This window comes from Eublepharis macularius, chromosome 2 (assembly GCF_028583425.1).
Source record: "Eublepharis macularius isolate TG4126 chromosome 2, MPM_Emac_v1.0, whole genome shotgun sequence".
In the NCBI taxonomy this organism is placed as follows: domain Eukaryota; kingdom Metazoa; phylum Chordata; class Lepidosauria; order Squamata; family Eublepharidae; genus Eublepharis; species Eublepharis macularius.
Window position 1 is genome coordinate 132793035 of NC_072791.1, and position 24351 is coordinate 132817385.

The 24351-nt window shown below is 41.5% G+C and overlaps 1 protein-coding gene across 1 annotated transcript in view; it reads right to left on the reverse strand.

Annotated features, from left to right (window-relative positions):
• Nucleotides 1-24351, reverse strand: part of CD81 (CD81 molecule) — a 118560-nt gene that overhangs the window by 22710 nt on the left and 71499 nt on the right. Inside the window, exon 3 of the mRNA XM_054970846.1 lies at nt 9277-9374. Coding sequence (XP_054826821.1) covers nt 9277-9374 — 98 coding nt within the window. The remainder of the gene's footprint in view (nt 1-9276; nt 9375-24351) is intronic.

The following is a 24351-nucleotide window of genomic DNA, read 5'->3' on the forward strand; positions in this document are numbered from 1 at the left end:
CTTGCAGTTCAATCAAAACAGCATTCAATTCTTATTCCAACAATCAAATGTGGCTGAAGAACCTTAAGGCTAAAAGACCATATGGTGCTCTGTGTGGAGATGTTCCCCAGGTATTCATTCCTTCCCTCTCTGAAGGTGTTCTGAAACAGCCTTACACACTTGTCTGAAATGTTCAGGAATTAATTACAATGAATTGTGCTATTTGGTTAGTGCCAATGGAATTTTACGTAATGCACAAGTATAAAGGAAAGAGAGTCCATCCTAGGGGATTTACAATTTAAAACAGACAAGCAGGGCAAGAATTGGACAGAAGTTACGAACTCACATATAAAATAGTGGAAATGGAACGGTAGAGGACCAGGACTAGAGGACCAGGGAATGCAAATACCAATGTACCCTTGAACCACAAGGCAAGGTGGGATAAAAATTTCAACAAATAAATAAAGTTATGATCTTGATGTGATATTCCCACAAGGTTTCATTCATCTCAATATCTGGTTCATATATAAAATTGGGAAGGACAGCATTTTGAGGATTAGGATGGGGTATTTGAAAAGAGAATGATAGCTACTGCAAGAAGAGGTATAGGTTAGGAATCTTATGGCATAGTAAAATCATATTTCTGTAAACACTGGATTAGTTTCTTTAAGTAAAGCAGGGGAACTTATTCCAGATCTGTGAAGCTGCATGGTAAAACACTTGGGAGGAGCAGACAAGAGGTTGTGTGGGATACAGCCAGTCATGATAACGTAAGAAAGAGAAAACAGGGTTGCACTTACCTGTAACTGTTGTTCACGGAGTGGTCTTATGTGCAGGCACACAATGGGACTGTGCATTCACAGGCTGGCCACTGAGAAGATTCTCAGAGCTTTCTAGACTAGGAGTGCCTACTCCTCCCATTGGCACTTTCCTGCCAAAAACATCATATGACCAGGAGGAAGGCCCTATTCCCTTCGTTCTCTCCATGCTGCTGCCAGAGACCCCCAGAAACTAAGGTTCCAGAGAGTTCACTACAGGGCAGGAGGGAGGAATGTGTGCCTGCACAGAAGACCACTCAATGAACAACAGTTACAGGTAAGTGCAACTCTGATTTCATCTTTGTGGCTTTTGTGCAGTCCCACACTGGGAGAGTAGCAAGCTCAATTACTGAAGGAGGTGGATGTGAAGCTCTCAAAGTAAGAGACAATGGAGGACCACTTTCCCAGCAAATACTTAGAGTCTCATTGACATTCACTCACAAATATATTGCCGCTCCTGCAGCCTATTTTTACTTTCTTGAATCCAGTAACTCCAGAAGGGCATTTACTTTAGCTAGAAGTTCGACTCTACCCTCTGCTGTTCTGGAAGGAAAGTTCAAAGCAGTCCCTTACTCTCTTAGGCTTTGCTCCTGTTCCCTAAGAGAAACTGACTCAATGGAGCACATCTTCTTTAACTGCCCAAGTCACAGTAAAATTAGAGCGGAAACCATCAGTCCATTAGTAGAAAGATTCCCTGGAAGTTCAAATAAAATCAAACTTGATTATCTTTTGTCTGATTGGAATCACCAGACAACACGTCAAGTAGCAAGATTCTATGCCCAGGTTTACAAGCAACATAAATCGCATATTCAGACTGAATGTATTTTAACCTCTTAAACAACTAATTTATGATGATCTTATTTTTGTACTCTTATATTTATTCATCGTTCTTCCCCTGTATCCAGTCTCAACTGTTTTTAAACTGATTTGCAAATGGTTTTATATGTGCTGGTCGCAGACTGTAATAATAAACGTGACTTGACTTGACATTCACCCAGAGGTGCTTCTAAAGAAGCTGGGAGCACTCTAAAAGTGTCCCTGCCAAAGAACAAGCAGGAATGCAGCAAGGAAAAAACAGCACTCTGGGTGAGGAGAGCTGTACTAGGTAAAGGGCATTGAACAATCATACACTTGATAAGAGTGTGATACAGATAGAGTGGTGGGCTCCGATACTGGCCAACCTTTTTATGTACATAGATGCAACAGTGCAAATACCGAAGGACTGGGGCTTAGCTATTATAGTGCCCATATATAAGAAAGGGAATAAATTAGATCCAAGCAGTTATAGACCTATTAGCTTCCTAAACATTATTTGTAAAATATACACCAAGCATTTATGCTTGAAGCTGTGCAAATGGTTAGATCAAGAGAACCTTTTGAAAACTGAGCAAGCAGGTTTTACTCAAGGCCACTCAACGTTAGATCATTTTGTAGTCCTGGATTATCTTATCCATAAGCACACAAAATCTCCCAGGGGTAACATATGCAGCCTCAGGGCAGCTTTTGATACTATCTCACGTGGAAGATTACGGGCAAAGTTGGGAGGTACATCCATTGTGTCATGCCTGAGCCCCATCCATGCCAATTTTGATTCTGTTCTGCTGAACAGAAGGTATCTTGCTGTAGCTTAATATCACTTTGCTAGTGTCATAACTATTCCTTTCTCAGGCTTTCACATGTGTTTATCTGTTGGACTGTAACAGCTTCCAGTGTTTATGACCTTGTACGTATTCCCAGACAGTGCTGTGCCTCGCTTCCTAGTAACTCAATGTGATATCACAAATATGTGAAACATTTTCACACCAAGAGAGCGCTAAAGTATTGTTTATGGTTAGGAGGGGGGAGAAAGGAGTAAACTAGAATGTTAAAAGAGAAGTTTCTCTCACATGATGTCATTCCTGTCAACTTCTAGTCTTGCTGCTTAGATGTCTACCTTGCTTCTAAGTAGTCCTATGGACCTGTATATGGAAACGATCTGATTTCTGAATAAAAGCCATTTGACCAAGCCCTTGTGTCTTGCTGCAATGGTCCAGAGATCTGTCTGCTGTATCCTGTCATCCATAGCCTGACACGTTGATAAAATGTTGTTATATCTAATGATTAAACTTCATGAGAATAACTCCTTTCAGATAAGATACATGCAAGATAGCAAGTTATCAAAAGAATCCCGGTGCAGAAAGGAGTCAGACAATGATGTCTGCTTGCCCCCTTCCTATTTAATATCTATATTAATAATTTAATTCAGGTCCTTCATGCGGTGGATGTTCATGCGCCTAGCCTTTCTGGAGGGGAAAAAGGTACCAGTTCTGATGTACGCAGATGATGGTGTACTTCTGTCACAAACCAGAACTGGCCTAAAGCGTGCTCTCAAAAAATTTAGTGACCTATGCGATATGGAACTACTCACAATCGAAAACCAAAATCTTACATTTCAGCAGTCATTATAAAAGGGTTAACTGGAAAATCAATGGGAATGCCATTGACCAGGTAAAAACATTGTAACTCCTAGGAGTTGCTTTCATTCACAATGCCAAGTACACAGCACATGCAGTCGCATCAGCTAATGCCGCAGAAAAGAGTGCTAATGCTATTCTCAGATTTTACCAGAAAGAGGGCTCAGGTTTTATACCGGCAGCCCTAAAACTCTTTCAAGCAAAATCTCTAGCTCAACTCCTGTACGGGGCACAAATTAGCTTAGTTTTTAATATTAAGATCCTTGAAAGGGTTCAGTCTAAATTTCTGAGAGCCCTGTTTAATGCACCAAGATGCACTTCAAATGCTGTACTTAGGCAGGAAGCAGGCTTACCTATCGCAGAGCTAATAATCTGGGAACATGCAATTTGGTACTGGCTAAAGATCCATTTTAATCCGAAGGGCTTAATTCCCCTTCTCTTCGCTGCTGAGCCCTACCCGTCTTGGTCTACGATGATAATAGATAAAATCAGAACTAGTGGTTTAAACCCAGAAGAGCTCTTTGTTGTGGGATTGAGCAAGGCAAAAGTCTTAATCTCTAAAAGACTGACTGATACAGAGTTCCAAAATAATGAAGCAATGATTCCTATAAAGTATCGTATCCTAAAAAGGCAGCCATACCTCTCAGTGCCATCATACCTGTTGGATATCACATATGAGGGGAACAGATGGGCCTTTCTGATGCACTTCCCTCTGCAGTTTTACATGGCAGGTTCTGTCATCTACCATTACAGCAGCGTTGTTGTCCCTGCTCTGAAAATGTGGTTGAGTCAGTTGTACATATCCTGTTGCATTGTGAGTTTTACCAAGAAGAAAGAACTGATTATTCCACTTCTCACTAGGTTTAAGCCTTTGCAATATTTTATGAATGTTAAGACCGAAACTCTGTGGGAATATCTCTTAGAAGACACTCATAAATCTGTCTCATAGGTAAAAGGTAAAAGTACTCCCTTGTGCAAGCACTGAGTCATTACTGACCCATGGGGGGAACATCGCATCACGACGTTTTCTTGGCAGACTTTTTACGGGGTGGTTTGCCATTGCCTTCCCCAGTCATTTATACTTTATCCCCAGGAAACTAGGTATTCATTTTACCATCCTCAGAAGGATGGAAGGCTGAGTCACCCTTGAGCTGGCTACCTGAACCCAGCTTCTGCCAAGATCAAACTCAGTGAGCAGAGCTTGGGCTGCAGTACTGCCGCTTACCACAGGGCTCTTATATACGGTAGCTAAATTCTGTTCATTAGCAATTCGGAAACGAAAATCCTTCATTGATGGAATTTTGAATTAGTGTGCCTTTTAAAGATTTCAGATGTATAGTTTGATTTTATAACTTGTAACTGTTATTTTTTTAAAATGTATTTTAAACTTCAACCTTCGGTGGTTAATTTGTAATTGCTGGTCCTATGACCGTAATGAATTGAATTGATAGTGTGATAGTCTCTACCAATCCACAAAGGAAAGATTGTATGAGGATACTGCCAGGTCTCTCTTGGAGCCTGAATGACTAATACGACAGTGTTGCACAACATTAGAGCTGAAAACCAACTCCAGGTAGGGAATCCTGGCTAAGGCATTGGACACATTAACATTGTGAACTACTATGAATGGGGGGGACATAGGTTAGAACATACAATGTCCTCATTCCACAGGTGGAAGTGCTGTACACTAAAAATGAAGAAATAGGGACATGCAAAAAGTTAGCAAGGGGGTACACCCCCTATGTTGAATGTCTTTGGAGATCTGATAAGGAAGAGGAAAATTTAGAGTATTTGAGTCCCAAACATAATCAGTATCACAAAAAGCAGGGTCCAGGCCAGGCTATAGCCACAGTAGAGACTCTTGCCCACTTAGAAGTACAAGATATGGTAATCAAGGAGCAGTAGTTGCCACTCAGAAAAAAATGAGACTACTGCTATAGTGCTGGAAAAGAAGCTGAACAAAATTGCCAAAGTAATCAGTGGGACAGAAAACATAGCAGAGCCACACCAGAATAATAAGGTAGGAGTAATGGGGCCAAAGAAAGGACAGACAGTATGTGCCATCAATGAACCTTGTGCTGCTAGCAGGACAACCTGCACAGCAAAAACAGCCAGGGGATAAAACATAAAAAGAAATTACCTTGCTAGTGGATTAGCAAGGGCATTCCCCAGTGTTGGGGGTCCCTGGCAGCAAAAGAGCAAACAAAATGGCAGGCCAGGGACCATCACAGTGTGTTGCAAGGCCAAATCGCTAGGAGTTGGTGCCAGTTAGTTGAGGAAACATTATTGCAATGCACTGCAATGACATGGAGCATTTGCAGCAAAACAAAAGTCAAAGAAAGGTAAGGTACGTCCAATACTCTAAGTAAAAGTAGTAGTAGCATGACAAAATCATTTTGCAGACCAGGAGCCACAGGCATAGTAGGGCCCCCACACTGCAGGACAGCCCCTGAGATGGTACTAAATCTCAGATTCACAGCATCACGAGAGTGCCCTGGGAAGAACAGAGCACTGAAAGCATGAGAATGGTGCACATATGCTCTGTCTAGGAAAGAAGAAATCAAATTTGGGTATCCCTTGAAGTGTGAAACTTAAACTGAAGACCACATTCTGCTAAGGTGACACATACAGGTAAATAAGAACACAGAACTGCACTGTGAAAGTGCAAACACTGAACAATCTTAGTAAAATGTGGATCAACTAAAACTGAAAAGGCAAAGGAAACTCTTTTTCAACTAGTAGGACAGAGGGGGAAACTATATTGCAGCCTCAAGTGGGATACCCTTGTTGTCATGCATTTTATAAACATCCAAGGTATTGGAATTCTGCCACTAGCAGTCTGCACCTTCAACAGCCGAGAGACTCTTTGCAGGAAGAGGAGAGATAGGTGTGAATATGATATCCAAGCACAACTGTAAAGACTACAATACACAAAATTGGATGACCTGGACCTAAAATAGGCTTTTCCATCTGTCCTCCTTAACAAATAAGGAGCACTCAAAAATAACACCCTTTCTCAGTCTCAGGGGAAATACTAAACTGAATAGTTGGGAGGACAGGCGACCTTCCCTAAGAGGAGAGGTGGGGAAGACCTTGGGTCTTTTGAGCCCACGAAGCAACACAAATGTGAAAAAGTTGGTAGGAAACCTGTGAGTGGTGGACATGGCAGCAGACCACCAAATGTTTACTCCCTCATGTATGTATCATCAATAAGGATAGACAAATGAATATAAAGCATTCAACAGAAAGTCTGTTCCTCCCCATAGCATGTTGTCTATCTGGGATTGAAGAATTCAGTCTCTGTGTGAAGTCACAGTAACAGCCATTATTTTTTTTAAGTCCAAGCATGGACTAGGGCAATCCAGCTCTTGAATAAAAGAACAGGTTCGTCACATATACTGCAGTTATAGACTATGAAACACCCATACATCTGAAGGAGTAAAGTGAACTCACAAAAGCTCATAGCAAATAAATGTTAGTCCTTAGAGTGCCCAGGGCTTTTTTTCTGCTGGAACGCGGTGGAATGGAGTTCTGGCACCTCTTGAAAATGGTCACATGGTCAGTGTCCCTGCCCCCTGATCTCCAGACAGAGGGGAGTTTAGATTGCCCTCTGCGCCGCTCAGCAATCAACAATCTAAATGGCAATCTAAACTCCCCTCTGTCTGGAGATCAGGGGGTGGGGACACTGACCATGTGACCATTTTCACTGAGGGTGATTTAAACTTTTAAAAACTCCCCCCTTGTTCCAACTGACCCAAAGTGACCACATTGTGCAGTCCTGAGTTCCACCAACTCTTTTCCCAGAAAAAAAGCCCTGATAGAGCAACTGTGCTTTTATTTTATTCTACAAAGATGCAATCTGCTACTGGAGATGTTCAACAGGCTCAATTTATAACTCTTTGGCCAATACCCTTTATGCCCCAGGATATGGTTAAATATAAGAGGTAAAATTGATTTAGTATTTTTCTAAAAAATAGTTCTATAGTATAGTGGTTACCAACATTAAAAATATTTTTATAGGCAACCTTAGGAAATGGTGTCATACAGGAATGACCCCAGAGACAGAATGAACACAATTGTAACAAGAACTCTCTCCTAGCAGTGGCAATTGTAATGCTATGGAGTCTCTTTCATGTTTTATGTTAGTCCCAGGATACTAAAATCTGGAGCAGTGCCAGTCCACGTTTTACTCATGTCTGTATAAAGTGGCTAAAGGCCTGCGAGGAAAGGCCTGAGCTAGGCCTAGTGTTCTTTTCTTTGTTTCTGCTGAATAAACTTACTCTGTGTTGACTAAAAGAGACCCTCTGTACATTCCTAAATGACTGCTGAATCATACAGTAATGAGACTGAGAACTGTGGGAAGAGCCAGCACCATTCTCTGGTAGGAAAAGGGGAATGTGGACTTACTTGCAAATAACAGGAAAAAACTGCCTTCAAAAAGCACTGGGCTTAGAGCTGCAGGTTTATAATCTCTGTTAAAACAGAAGCAGCTGGGGAACCCCAAGCTAGAGGTGTGCGCTTTGGATTTCCAATTTGGGGTTTTAACCCAAATCAGGCCAGATTTGGAAAGATTCAGGGTTCCCGAATTGGCCCCAGCATTGCTGAGCTGATTTGGGAATCCTGAAGCAAAGCTTCCCAAAGTGATTCATATTGCTTTGGGAAGTTTTGGGCAAAAACTTCCCCATTAGCTTTACAGCTGATGGGGGGGGGGATCCTCAATCTGCTGAAAAAAGCTATTGGCATTTGAAAGCAGCGACACTTTTCTTACGCAGCAAGAAAAGTGTTGTTGCTTTCAAATACTCTGCTTTTTTCAGCTGAGGGTAGCGGGGAGGGGGTCTCTTCTCTCCCTCCCCTCAGTTGAAAAAAGCGGGGCGTTTGAAAGCAGCAACACTTTTCTTGCCACGCAAGAAAAGTGTTGCTGTTTTCAATCTCCAGCAGCTTTTTTCAGCTGACAGGAGAGGGATTCCCCTCCCTTCAGTTGTAAAGCGGCTGGCGTTTGAAAGCAACACTTTTCTTGCCGTTTGCAAACGGCAGGAAAAGTGCTGTTTTGAGCTTTGGTGTGCTCTGTAAAGATTCCCAAATCTTTACGGAGCATACCAAAGCATTTAAACACCCCAATTGTTTCCCCACTTTGGGTACTCGAAGCAGGAAACCTGAATATTTTTCGGGTGCACCTCTACCCCAATAATTAAATTGAAGGTTTCAGGCTGCTATGTCACTGTGTTAGCTGTATTAACTTCTATCTCCAGGGACTGCAGCTTGGAACCAAGGTCAGCCTGGGAGGAGGATGGATTCTTTGAGTCAAGCAGGCACATCTCCAAAGGCCTTGAGGAAAAGACTCCCAGCCTCAGATCCTTGGCTTTTTAAGTTAACACCTCCAGGTGTCTCCCCTCAAAGCCTAGACAGCCAAGGGAGAAGAGGGGCCTTTTCAGGATGGCAGGCAGCCAACACCTTTAGAAAAAAAGCCTCCAGAGAGATCGGTTTTGCTACACCTCCAGGTGTCTCCCCTCAGAGCTGACCCAGCCAAGGAGGGGAGGGGCTTTTATCCAGACAGCCATGCAGGCAAAGCCTCTTGGAACCGAGAGGCGTCCCTCCCTGGCAGCCCTCCAGCATCTTGAAGAAGCCTTTCTTGAGCCATAATGATGAAGGGAAAGACAGAAACTTTTCTTCTTTAAATGTTGCTGTATTCTTCACAAGATGTCTACTGACGGTTAAAAAAAGAAATAATTCTCCTCAGCTACAAGGATGAGGTGAGGGGAAAGCAGAGAACAGCAATGGAGATCCTCTCTCTGCAGCAGCAAAAACAGAACTGTGGGAATAGTGCCCCTTCTCCTGGTCATGTGATGTTTTTGGTGGGAAAGTGCCAAAAGGAGGAGAGGCTCTCCTAGTATTCTAGAAAGCTCTGGAAATCTTCTCCGTGCACCTGCACAGAAGCCAAACAGATGAACTATGACTTCTGCTCTCAAGGATTGTTAGAGGATTTGTTAATGCTCAGAAAAAGTAAGAAGACAATGTCATTTTCTTACTGTTCCTAGAAGGCACTGTGACTCCTGGATGGCACCATAACATCCCAGGAAACCCACGAACATCATCACTGCTCCAACAGCAATCAGGATGTAGATTCCTGCAGAGAAGGACAAAAGAAGACCACATATATTAACAACGGTTTGATCAGGATCATCTTGTCATGACAAGGATGTCCACTTTCACCTTTACTGTTTGTTGTGGTTCTGGAAGTACTGTTGAGGCAGATAAGAGAAGATCATACTATTAAAGGCGTAAGACTTAAAGGTTTCTCTTACAAATTCAGAGCATTTGCAGATGACATGCTGTTCATCATGGAAGATCCGGTCCAGACGTTACCGTTATTGTTAAATAAGATTAAGGAATTTGGAGATCTGGCCGGTTTCTACATTAACAAAGCAAAATCTAAAGTGCTCTGTAAAAATATGACGAAAAGGAAGCAGGTTGAGTTAATGAACATTATAGAGTGTGAAGTGGTCTCAAAAACAAAATATTTGGGAATTGAATTAACAATGAAAAATATAGATTTAAAAACAATTATGAAAAATTGTGGTTGCAATTAGATAAAGTGGAACAAATTGAACTTATCATTGTTGGGGCGCATAGCAGTTGTAAAAATGAATGTATTACCAAGAGTGATGTTCTTGTTACAAACTATCCCAATTGTAAAAGACAAAAAGTACTTTGATAAATGGCAAAGGAAATTATCAGAATTTGTGAGGGCCGGGAAAAAGCCAAGAGTCAAGATGAAAGTACTATGTGATGCAAAAGAAAGAGGTGGGCTGCAACTACCAAATTTGAGATTATATCATGAAGCGATATGTTTAACATGATTAAGAGATTGGGTTAATTTATCTAATTACAAGCTGTTAACGTTGGAGGGTCATAATAATTTGTTTGGTTGGCATGCATATTTATGTTATGAGAAATATAAAATGGATGGAATGTTTCAATACCATTATGTAAGGAGAAATATTTTTTTAGTTCGGCAAAAATACAAAAAATACATTGAGGAGAAAAGACCACTGTGGATTGTACCAGCAGAAGTGATAAAACCACATACAGACTATCAAGGGGATGATTGGATAACATATAAGGACTTATTGTTGATTGAGAGGGATACTGTTAAAATGAAGACAGAGGAAGACCTACCTTTTAAATATGGATGGCTACAATATCGACAAATTAAAGACTTATTTGAAGTAGATAAAAGGAAAGCAGGCTTTAGAAGTAGAAATTCAGAGCTAGAAGAACTTTTACTAGGGGAAGGAACAAAGATAATTGCTAAACTTTATAAATTGTTGTTGAAATGGTACACAGAAGATGAAGTGGTTAAGACACAAATGGTGAAGTGGGCTTTGAATTTCAACAAAGAGATCACAATGGATGAATGGGAATTTTTGTGGAAAAATACCATGAAAATATCTACATGTATTAATTTAAAAGAGAATGGATATAAGATGATGTACAGATGGTACTTAACACCGAAAAAATTAGCAAATATGAGTAACGCTATGTCAAATAAATGTTGAAAATGTAAACAACATGAAGGCTCTTTTTACCATATGTGGTGGACTTGTGATAAAGCTAAACAATATTGGTCCAAAATACATGCAGAAATGTTGAAAATTATAAAAGGCAATTTACCAAAAAGCCCTGAATTATTTCTACCTGGACTTAAAATGAAGAAAATGAGACTAACAGATAGGATACTAATTTGGTATATGACGGAGGCAGCAAGATTACTTTATGCACAATATTGGAAGCAAGAGGAAATACCAAAGACTGAAGATTGGATACGTAAAATGCTACACATGGTGGAGATGAACAAACTAACTAGAAAGCTGAAAGAACAAAATGCAAATGAATGTTTAAAGGATTGGGAAAAATTTAATGAATATTTGGAAAATGAATGGGATGTAAAAGGACAATTATGGTCGATGGATAACTATTGATGTCTTTAGGATAGAGATTAGAGTGGGTGAAAAAAAAGAACTTTACCTTGAAGAATTAGAAAAATTAGAGATACCGGAACAGAGCAATATATTAAGACTTTAACAGGTTTTAGTGCTGTGGGGGGTCAAGGGTAAGGGGGAAGAGGGTGGGAAATGATGATTGGAGAAATGTAAGATAATTAATCTGTAAGAGGGGAAACTAAATGAATGTTTTTTATGAAATTTGTAATACCTATTTCACTCTACCCAATAAAATTTTTATTTTTTTTAAAAAAGGATCATCTTGTCATGTGACCAAATGGTCTGGGCTCCCTGTGAAAGCCAGTTTATTGGATCTGATAATAAATACTTGGTGGGTGGGTGGGGAACCTGACTTTAAACTCAGTGCATAAATAAGACCCCTGCTAAATCACATCCAATGCCCATCTATCTCATTATAACATTATTTCCAAAAGTAGTTGACCAAATATTTCCAACAACACAGTGTAATGGCAACAGTTCTCCCTTGTGGTTCATCTCCTGCACCTGGCTTTCAGGAAGATGGTGTCTTTATACCTGGAGGGTCCATTTAGCTATTATGGCATTGACGGACTTATTTTCCATGAATTTGTTAAACCCTCATTTAAAGCCATTTAAGTTTAAGGATTTGCACTGAATTGTGCAAGTCAGCTCTAAGTTGTATTTGAGGATGACAAAATTTTATGAGCATTTTAAAAAACACTTGATATATTTTCTTTCTTGATCAGAAAACTGCTCACAATGGGTTGAATCAAATAAGAGTTGAAGCAGGTCTAAATGGGGAAGTTCACTGCACTGACCTCCTGCAGTTTCACAGGAATTTAGGTATGTTATTATAAGCCTTCCCTTCAAGGGTAGTATTCTATGGTAGTGTATTTAAGGCTTTATTTTCATGGCTGTAGAATAGTGGATTCCCAATTGTGGGGTAAATTTTATTTTTCTTTCAGGACACTGAGTCTCTTGAAGCAGATTTTTTAAAAAAGAACAGCAATGGTGTTTTATCTTTCTTCTGGAAACATTTAAGTAGTCACAAACACAGTGAACAGGTTACAAAACGAAGTAATGATGCAGCCTTGGCTGTGGTAAATATTTTCTTTATTCACAGGTTATAGTGTCAGAAAGCTTTATATACAATTTAATCTGACAGCCCAAAGGGACTTTAAGTCATATTTCAGCATTGAATGATAACTTTTCAGTGAGAAATTATTCGGGGACTTCTTGAGTCACTGAATTTCTGTCAGACTCGCACAGCCTTGACAGTTTCCAGTTACTCTCCCTCTTTCTGAAGGACTGACTTGAACCAGGTTAGACCCATTGATAACCCAGGGTTTCTAAGCTGCCCATTCTGCTCCATCCTTGAGACAGACTCTTTTTATAATTCATCTTCTCTCATCAACAAGCAGACACCAAATTAACACATACACTCTTTCCAAGTGCCAGACCTCCACTGTAAAGTACCTGCACTTCTCCCAACATTCCCTCAGCTTTCTGAAAGCTGACTGGATGTTGCTGTAGTCTTCAAACTGACCCAGGCATTCACATAGGAATGGTCTGTCATATTTATCTATACACACCAGAAGTTTTTAAATTGTGTTCTGAGAAATTGTGTTCCTTTGATATTCATCAGCTGTTTCTCAAGAGCCTGGGGGGCTGGAGAGGGACCTCATCAGGATATAATGCCATAGAGGTTATCCTTCAAAACTGATCTCTGTAACCTGGAGATCAAATGAATTCTGGGAGATCACCAGACTTCACCTAGAGATTGGCAACCTTTAAGGTTGCCTATATCCCATCCCCAGCCTATTAGCTTTTTCCAGCCTTCTGGCAGTTCCCATAACCTCACCTTTCCGTGCTTCCATGTTTCCTTCCCACCCACCCAACAATGCACCTTTTATCTGCCTCTGTTTGCAGCTATATTTATTATTTATTGACTTCATTTATACCCCCTTTTGCCCCTCAATGGGGATGCAAAGCAGCTTACTGTCATGTCTGTGCCCCATCCATACCATTGCTTGATGCTGACTTGTTATTCTGAACCAGTGTTTAATGTACCTTACTGTCATATTGCCAATGCCATATCTGCTTTGCTTTCACAGGCTTACTGAAGCTGCAGGTGTCTTATCTAACGGCTTTGGGAGCTTTCCGTGCTTCTGACCTTGTACACTGCTCGCTCCCATGAATTACTATGTTGTAACTTTAATCTCCTGCTTTCTCAGTGTCTAGACTTGATAGTTAAAATATGTGAGAAGTTCTCAGGATGGGTTCACGCCAAAAGTTATGTTTTACTGATGGGAGGGGGGAAAGGAGTAATTGTGTTCTTTAAGAGGAATGGTTTTCCCATATGTTGCCATTCCTGTCAACCTGTTTTTACGGCTTGGTTGCTTACCTTGCTTCTTAGCAATCCTATGGACATATCTGTGGAAATGATCTGATTCCTGAATAAAACATTTTAACCAAGAGCCTGGATTCTTGCTGTAATGGTACAGGGGTCTATCTACCATAGCCTGTCATCCGTAGCCTGACACAACATTCTCCTCCATTCTACCTCACAATGTCCCTATGACAGAAGTTAGAATGAGCGTATGTGAATGACTCAGTCATTCAGTGAGCTTCCAGAGTATGAATTTGAACCCGAGTCTCCCAGAAACTCCCACCACTACACCACACTGGTTTTCAAGGGGTGGCTGCTATTGAACAATAGCAAACAGTCCAGGTACCGCCCCTCCAAATCGTCCCTCAAAGACCAAAACGGCCCTGGAAAGGATTCTGCCACCTCCCCATTCTTTTTACTGACAGAAACCAAGGCTTGAAGACTGGCTATAATGTATGGAGGCCTAGTGGTGGCTACTGAGAAATTTTTTTTAAGCTATAATCTTATATTATTTTGTTTCTTTAAACCAAATTTTATTTAATTTCATTTTACTTTTAGCTTTCAGATTTTTCTGCAGATCTTGGGTTTGTAGAAAGATCCATCTTATCTGTTCATGGTTCTAGTCTCTGGATTTAAATATCTAGATTTGGCCATATTGAGTGTCAAGAAACTGGCCTCTCTCAGTCCATTTTTTGGCTTTTCAAATCTTTGATTCAGGTTTTTGGGCTTGGTTAAGCTAGAGAAGGCCAATCTATGGAAAATTACAGTCACTATGACTTTGTAGTTCCCAGAGAAGTTACGGGATAGTTTGGAATTGAAGCAGAGGTGCAGATGACATCATGGGATCAGAGAACTTCAAGGCCAGAGACCAGGAGGACGTTTTGCACTCGCATTCCACCTCATTAGCATGAGGAACCCTGGGGGAGAGTAAGCAGTTTTGATTGTGATTGTAGCTCCAGCTACAGAGGAACATGGTCACATGTCCCAGCAATACCTTATGAGTGGTCACGCAAAATTAGGCCATGCTATGGGCAGCCTGGCATAAAGCAATGCTCTTCATTCTACTTTGTGCATTGTCATGCTCTGGTTGGGTGCTGTTGTGACTGCTGGTGGAATTCCTGCCATTACATGCTATTCTGAGTTCTGGACTTGACTACCAGTCTATAATTGTAATATTTTGCACACTTCTTAATAAAGGTGTCAGTCTAGGATGCTTGTCTCTGGATTTGGGACTACAGAGTTCTAGCTGGACTTCTGAGCTTCTAATCTGACAAGGTAGCATTGTGTAAGGGGACCAAAGTCTGTACAGTATTGTAGAGTAGTTATTTAGTTTTATTTTGTTTCTAATCTTGCAGTTTCTATAATTGTAATATTTTGCACACTTCTTAATAAGTTTTATTAATTATACTTCTGTAGTGCTATTTGGGTTTGGGGGCTAAACCCACTACTTTGGCCTATTTGCCTACAGCAACTAAGTAAGAGTTTTTGTGGAACTCAGCCTGACATCTTGATTTACATTCAGTAGGACCAGAGGCTTTGTGGTGGCTCCCCTTATCCTGAGAGGTGAGGATTCATCTCCCCATAGTGTGTTTTGCTCTTGACCTCCAGTCTGGCTTTCTTGTCATACAAGAGGCCTTGACAATGAGAATTAGATATATTCATTGGTTGGTTATAGATAGCAATGGAAGGAAGTATTAACATACTTTAATATATTTTGATGATGTACTATTGGTTGAAATCAAAGTTTATTAGGTAGCAAAGTTTTGAAAAGAAACTCTCAGACCTACTTATGCATTGTCAATTGTTAACAATGGCACAAGATGCCAAAACTGACACACTGACTATGCACCTAATATGAATGTTGAAAAGTTGGAAGGGGCATTGGTGGTGGTTACCATAAAACAGAGGAAGCCAACAGACTGTTACAGTACTATAAACCTGGTGACTTGTTATAGGACAGAGATAGTTTTCTGTAAGATTGTTGTGAGGTAACTTTTTCCAGAGGGAAAAGAACTCTACTTTAAATCTAGAGGGGAATTGGGAAAAAAAATACCTGGCCAATCAGAACCGCAGGAACCAAAGATACATTGAGGAGAAAGATTTGATAGGAATGGTGCAAATACATTCTGTCAGGTAGACCGGCAGGAAGCCAAATGGGTATGAATGTTCTCAGAGGCTATCTAATCACCATTTAGAAGGGCGGAGATCCTTTTTTTTTTTTTTTTAAGAAAGAACCCTGTAACAAGAAGTTCATATCTCAGGAGACAAGGAGGTGATTGCAAAATAATTTTGAGGGGCTTTTAAGTTAGGCTTATAAGTAGGCATATCCTCTGGCTACAGCCATAAGATAAGGATGTTTGGGGACTGTTGTTGAAGAATTCACATTCCTGACACTGAGAACATGCTGGGATCAAAAGATACATTTGAAAAATAGTTAAGCCAATTTTGAATACAGAACTTAGTGGTGAGTTCACTTGTTACTAATTAGGATGCTGGAGCTATATGTGGGTACCACCTAATGTCACAAAACCACAAGGCCATCTGCCTCTAATTCAGTCCTCAATACAAGTACTTTGAATCCTTGAAAGGGCTATACAAATGCTAAATATTATTATGATTATCATTTGGGCATAAAAGAAAAAAATACTGGAAGATGAGAACAGTGATCGGTGAAGAAGTTTTACAGATCAGCAGAATTACTGAATTCCCCATCCAGTTTCTGTTTTGTAGGCAACTCTTCTCTCTCATCCACAATGTCCAAACCAATTCTTTTTAATTTGAATACTGCTTTTTGCCAAGGGGTACCTAGATACTTACTGAAATAAAGATAAACTATGACCAGATCATTCCCCTGATCCACCAGAGTAGTAATTAATAAAAAAGAGAGATGGTTAGTCTGACATGTTCTTGAGGAACCTATGCTGGTACTTAGCAATCACAGACTTCTTTTCTAAATGCTCAAAGACTGACTGCTTGATGATTAGTTCTAGAAGCTTTCCAGGTATAGATGCCAAGCTGACATGTCAGTAGTTACCTGGATCCTTTTCCCCCCCTTCTTGAAGTTGGGGACATTTGCTTGCCTTTTGGCACATTGCCTGTTGCCACATTGCCTGTTCTCCAAGAATTCTCAGATGTTATAGACAGAGGCTCTGAAATTATATCAGCAAGTTCCTTTTGTACCTTAGGATGCAATCTGGCTCTGAGGACTTGGTTTCATTTAAAGAAGCTAGGGATTAATGTACCACCCCTATGCCTCTCCTATGTTGCAACTCCTTTCCCTCATCACAGAATCACAGAGTTGGAAGGGGCCATACCTTCTAGTCCAACCCCCTGCCCAATGCAAGATGAGCCTAAAGCTGACCAATATTCATTTAGCCTCTTCTTGAAAACTGCCAGTGAAGGGGAGCTCACTACCTCCCTAGGCAACCGATTCCACCTTTGAACTACTCTGACCATGAAACAGTTTTTCCTAATATCTAGCCGGTACCTTTCTGCATGAAATTTAAGCCCGTTGCTTCAGGTCCTATCCTCTGCTGCCAACTGGAACAGCTCCTTGCTCTCCTCCAAATGACAGCCTTTCAAATATTTAAAGAGAGCAATCATGTTCCCCCTCAATCTCCTCTTCACCAAACTAAATATTCCCAAGGCCCTCAGCCTTTCCTCGTAGAGCTCAGTCTCCAGACCCCTGATCATTCTCGTTGCTCTCTTCTGCACCCTCTCAATTTTGTCCACATCCTTTTTGAAGTGAGGCCTCCAGAACTGCACACAGTACTCCAGCTGTGGCCTGACCAAGGCAGTATAAAGAGGGATTATGACCTCCTGTGACTTCGACACTATGGCCCCTTTGATACAACCGAAGGCTGTGTTTGCCTTTTTTGCTGCTGCATCACACTGACTGCTCATACTTAGTTTACAGTCCACTCTTACCCCACGAACTCTTTCTCATACACTACTACCCAGAAGCGTATCCCCCATCTTGTATTTGTGCTTCACATTTTTGTGGCCCAGATGTAATATTGTGCACTTATCTATGTTGAACTGCATCCTGTTCACAACCGCCCACTTCTCCAGAGTATACAGGTCTTGTTGAATTTTAACTCTATCTTCTTGGGTGTTTGCCACTTCTCCCAATTTGGTATCATCAGCAAATTTAATGAGTAGCCCGTTTACCCCTTAATCCAGATCATTGATAAAAATATTGAAAAGTACCAGGCCTAAAACTGAACCCTGCGGCACCCCACTGGACACTCCCTCCAATCTGATGAAACGCCACTGACCACCACTCTTTGGGTGTGGTCCTCTAACCAGTTCCCTATCCACTAAACTGTTCTATAATCCAGTCTGCACTCTTCCAGTTTACCCATTAGAATGTCATGGGGAACCTTATCAAAAGCTTTACTGAAATCCAGGTAAATCACGTCAACAGAGTTCCCACGATTCAGTAAGCTCATCACTCGATCAAAGAAGGAAACCAGGTTGGTCTGGCAAGATCTGTTGAGGACAAAACCATGTTGACTTCCCTGGATCCTTCAGATGCTTACAGATCGAGCCCCTTAAAATCTGCTCTAATATCTTCCTAGTAACAGAAGCCAGAATGACTGGCCTGTAGTTTCCCGGGTCATCCTTCTTCCCTTTCTTAAAAATTGGGATAACATTTGCTCTTCTCCAATCTTGCAGCACATCCCCAGTCCTCCAAGAGGCCTTGAAGATGATGGACAGAGGCTCTGCAAGCTCTCTAGAAAGTTCTTTGAGTACTCTTGGGTGCACTCCATCCGGCCCAGGGGATTTGTATTCATACAGTGCAGCCAGGTACCTCTCCATCATGTGTTCTCTTCTTAAAATCCCCTGGGTTCACAATAGGTTTCTTTAATAGTGGACACTACAGGCTGTTTTATGGCTGGGGTGACCGCCCCATCTCTCAAGGAGGCATTCACTACCTCTTCAACCCAGTCAGCTAGCACCCCTCTCCCCTGCAGATTTAAGTAGCCAGGAAATGCTAGGGTCATTCAAACAGGTGATAGCCTCAAATTTCCAAGGATCCTGTCCTCATCTTCAGACTGAATACACTGAAAAGGATCCCAGATAATCTGGCCAGTTTTTAATCTGCAAAGAGCTGAACAAAGAGGTCACAGCAGAGAGGGGCAAATATTTTGGTACTTCCATAGGCTTAGACGGTATGTGAACCAGGAAGTACATGAGGAAAAATGAGCAATACATTGTCAGCTGTTTATTTTGATGACCAAAAGTATTCAATAGGATTTTTGAGGATTGTTTACACTAGGGTTGCTGTACCTCCAGGTGTGGCCTGTAGCTCTTCTAGAATTACAACTGGCCTCCAGAGATCCGTCTACATGGAGAAAATGGCTGCTTTGGAAAGTGGAAGCTATAGCATTATATCCTGTTCAGTTCTCTCTGCTCTCCAATCCCCACCCCTCCTAGGATCCACCCTGAATGTCCAGGAATTTCCCTATCAGAGTTGGCAAACCTAGTTTACATATGGAAAGAGTATGCAGCTCCTCACAAATGTTCAGCCCAGTTCACAAAATAAAAGAAACGAGGCAGCAGATTAGAGGGGTTTTCCAGTACAAATAACCCCACATCTTAAGCTGATTTTCTTGTCCAGTACTCAGAAGGGCAAAAGGTATTCATCAAAAGAAGTGGGAGGGGCATTGTGTTTGTGCCCTGGAGAGTGAGAAAGATGTGTGATAACAGAACTGCAGCCAGAAACTGACTAAGCAGCCTTTGGGGGAAAGCTAGATTCATTTTAAGACAACAGACAGCTTTATGAAGTTACGCTTTGTCCCTGCCTGACAGCCCGAGCCAAAGAGACAACTGGAGGCAAACAGAGTGGGACTCCTTTCCGCAGTTTATTTTAAAATGGAAAATAAAGCCCAAGCAGACAATGATCCTCTGTGTCTGACAACATTTCATTAAGCAAATTAGCAATTCCCTTTCTTAAAAAAAGAAAAAAGAAAATGAGTCATGCATTAGTCAATGTACTGTTCAGTTTTTTTTATGCATTTTATGGTGCACATACCCTCAGAAACTAGGGAAGCACCTTTCCTTAGGATTAGCCCTCTGCCACACGGTTAGGAACTGTCTTTGGATCAATTTTAAAGAATTTTTTTTTAAAGTTTTTTAAAGAATTGACCCAGACTCAACTCAGGTTCCTGCAGCCATACAGCAGCTGTGGCGAATGGCTGTTTAAAAATAAAGGAGCGCCCCAAAGGCCTCAGAACTCCATTATGGGAGGAGGAAGGGCTCCTACTTCCCCCTCAAGCCATTTCCCGTGTCAAAATAGCACAGGAGGAGCGTGTTTCCCTGTTGTTACTGCTCCACGTGCATAGAATACTCCATCAGGAGAGCAAAAACAGACACACTGCCCCACTTGCATTTTGGGAAAATGGCTTGAGGGGCCAGGCAGGCGCTAGGGTTGCCAGGTCTCCTTACCCTCCTGGTTGGAGGAGGGGGGGCAGCACTCACTTTTTTGTTGCTCCTCACATGCTTGCACTTCGCAATGGGCCAATCTGGTCTATTTGGGGTCCAAACTGGCCTGCTGCAAAGTGTGTGAGCGCTCTTGGGGCGGCATGATGACGACACTTCCGGGAGTACCCCTGGCAGGCCTGTTCCCTCGCATTTCCCTCCTGCCAGCCAGGTGAGGGTGGGAGCGGGGGATCTTCCACCCCCATTGGGGGACCTGGGATCCTTAGCCCATATCCCTTATCCCATCTAGCTCTTAAAGCCAATAGGTTGTTCGTCCAGAAAAAGACAGCAAGGTAACTAAAAAATTATTGCTGCTTAATATTCATTAAAAACAAGCAACATTTAATTGCAGCAGTTATATATTTGCATACATCTAATGTTATATTAAAATTCAGGACCGCTTAACAGAGTTATTAAATGATAGTTAAAAGAACGAACAGGCTTCTTATTCAGAAAGGGATCCAGAAATTTTCTTCTCAGATCTGAATTGATTACACAGGAAAAAAAGAAATGTCAGTAATTTCTACCAAAGACTTATCACAAATATGAACTGTAAGTCCCCTTTGTTGGCCTGCAAATTGTCCATGTAAGACAGCAAGTGGAAGTGAATGCACTCTTGCAAGGAAAAAAAAATCTCCTATAACATGGAACTGTAATACTATAAAAATACTAAGGTAACTGGTATTGATGAAACATGAATATCCAAAATACACAGGTGAACAAACACACCCCTTCCTAGAAATCCTCTTATCATTGTCACTATGTATCCCTTGGCTCTATAGCAGAGATGGCTATCTCTAATTCCAACTCTCCCCTCTAAACTTTTTCCAGTCACCTACTGAAGAGCCACCTTTCTGTAACAAATGGAGGCTTGACCAGAAATTTTATGGTAATGAAGATAAATAGCAAAAGTTAAGCACAAATCCAATAGGATTAAAATCATTTAATGCAATAAATGGAATAGTATCGATACACATGATTCACGGAGAGGATCTCATCCTTTTTTGTCCCTCCGACCCATCGTCTGCTTGTTCCCCTCTCCTCACAGAGCCACAAGCAATGTGGTTGCGGCAGTGTCTCTGGCTCTCTATTTCTTTTCCCCGACTATGCCCAGCCTATGCCACAAGTGGTAGGAGAATTCCATCCTCCCCCTCACAGCGGGCTGGCCACTTGCCTGCCAGCCCTCTCAGCTGCACCACCACTGTTACCTCCAGCTTCTTGGCTGATGTAGTGGGGGCGACAGTGGAGGGGCCTGCGGAAGATCCTGCCTAACTCAAGAGATGAGGGTCAGTGACCCCTGTTCTCCCTCCTTTGCCCACAATGTTGCTGCCTCAGCAGTGGGGGGAGGGGGAGGCAGTGGCAGCTTCCACACCACTCCCCTTCCCTGCTCACCTGTTTGCCTGCCTGGGTCAGGCAGTATGTGTATGGGTTCTCTGGCACCTCCAGGTCTTCTTGCCTGCCTGCAGGCCTGCAAAGGAGAGTTGGGGGTGGACAGGCTGTCTTTGGGATCAGTGCCTGGGTCTGAGCCAGTACCCCAGTTGCTTCCAGGTATGTGTACTTAGCTGGCTCCTCCTGTCCCTCCCCTCTCTGCTCAAGTTAACTGTACATTGTCCGAAGAATGCTGTGAGAGTTTGTCTAGACCCAGGACAATGTTTAATCTTCATGACTAAGGCTCAAACTGTATGACACACTGGTAATTTTTATAAATCTGGCACATGGGCCCCAATTCTGATTGGGACGTTGATGTGCGGGGAGAGGGTCTTTAAGCCTTCCCTCCTTGCCATTTTCCCAACTTGAAATGGTCCCAGCAATCTTAAATTTGCCTCCTTGTGGAAAACAGATACCCATATCAGTACCCATATTCAACAGTATCTCTCTGGGGAAATTTTAGGTTGGGAAACTGGTACATGGGGGAGGGTAACCCGCCCTCATACTGTGGTTCCAATCAGAATTGGCCCCTTGTGTGCCTGGCATTAAAAAAAATACTAGACGCTTTTGAACTTCCAGTATTGTGTGCAATTGAACTCTCAGTGGAGATTGAACCTAGTTCTCCCTGATCCTAACCATGTCACATCACTGGCTTCCATTCCCTAATTTCAGTTAGGTAAGTGTGTGCAGTTCCTGGGAAGTGTGTGAATGCTCTTAACCTGTATTTTGGCACTGGGACCAGAACTTAACTTTGGCTTAGATTTTCTTAGTTTGTTTCCACTCCAAAGATCTTCTTTTTGTGTAATGAGACACAGTAAGGACTTAAGAAAACTTACATATATTGCCCCTGTATAATAAAGTACTTCATGTACTGTAGTGAAAAGTTTTGGTGTATCGGTCTGCTGGAGCATTATATACTCTTTGGTCCTTTAGCTCCAGCTACTAGATTTTGTGATAGAAATCTCGTCAAAAATTATTTGTGATGAGCCAAAGGATTTGTTCCCACATCTACACATTTTTTTTGCAAGCACATTGCAGCAAGATGGCCTCAGATGAATGATTAAAAACCCAATCATAGGCTGGGTCAGACTGGGTACTTCTTCTCTCCTGTTTTTCTTCCACAGCCCAAATTACTCTTGTGGCAAATCCCCCGCTTTGAGGTGGTAACCCCTCAAATAGCATAAGTCAATTTTCTGTCTTGTTGTAGATACTATGGGGTAGAGAAAGCAATCCAGGAGGAAAAAGAAAAAGGGAAAGGTTATTCCACAGATCATAACGTAATTATTTCAGTTAATATCTAATGGGTTCACTAACTCAGAACACATGCGAACTTTAAAGCCAACTTGCAGTTTATTTGGTCCTGTTTCTTCCCCAGACAATTATGTCAAAAACAGCTTGCACATTTCCCCTTAAATTTTATTTACTTATTTATTTATAAAAAAATGCATGCTGCCTCTCCAGACCTGCTCCAGGCAGCTTACAACAATAACACAGACAGCTTACAAAAATAACACAGACCAATCATGGTCTGTGTTATTATAGTTGTTGAATTTATGTTCGTTATGCACTGAAGTTGGGAAGAATACTATGAGTAGTCACATCGGAGTAATTAGCAAATTGGTGACCATCCAGGATTAATTGTGCCCAGGAAGAAGTATGATCTATACGAAATGGGAATTGTATAACATGCATGCATAATCCCGTCGGCACATTTGGATTTCTCTTCAGCTTGGACTGGGGTCACCCCCCCTTCTAATATTGTGACTCTCCGTTTGTATATTGCTCCCCCTTCTAATATTGTGACTCTCCGTTTTTATATTGCTCAGTCCCCATTGTGTGTTTTCACGGCATTCCCTTTGGACATTGTTATTATTCCATAACGACTTGGACAGAAGAAACAGGAGAGCTTATTGTATTTATTGCATATTTTATTTATTCATTTGCACTTTGCACTTTTGCACCTTTGCACTAATACAGTGTTTATAAGAAAAAAGAAAAAAAGAACTGATGGTTTATTGTGTATTCCCGGACTCGTTGTTTACAGTTTCTACTATCCGGGCATTTTCCCTTGTTGTGCTCATCAGCGTACAACGATAAAGCAAAACCAAGCAGGGAATAAAAATAATCACAACACTAAAAAAATTAAAAAACTAAGTCAATAATAAAAAATGCCAATAAAAATAAATTGGACTATAGAAGCAAATAAATGGAACAATCTAGAATGATATTGATAAAACAGTCTTCAAGCTTGCAGCAGACCATATAACAGCTAAAAAAGAAGATGGAATCCCATAGGATTAAGTGAAATGTTTTGGCCTAGCACCTAAAAAGAGAGTAAAGTAAGCGCCAGGCAGGCTCAACTGGGGGGTCAATTCAAAGGACTAGGTGCCACCACCTGGTCTGGTTGCTACCTTCCTACCTCTGCAGGTGGAGCCACAGCAAGCAGGGCTTGTGAGCAGATCTTAACAGGCAGGCAGGACAATAAGGGATGAGGTGGTGTTTCAAGCACCCCAGTCCTAAGCCATTTGGGGCCTTACAAGAATCAGCATTTTGAATAGTGCTACAGGAACTGATGGGCAGCTCCTGTAGATATTTCAACACAGGGGTGATACAATCCAACCCCTAATAATAAGCTGGTTGCCATATTCTGGACCAATTAAAGTTTCCAAACAGTTTTTAAAGGGAGCCCATATAGAATGCATTCTGGCAATGTAACTTGGATGTAATCAGAACATGGATCACTATAGCAAGAACACACTTTTCCCTACATGCTTTGTAGCAAAAAGATTAGAGATTTTTAAAAGCTGAAACATGGAAATTCT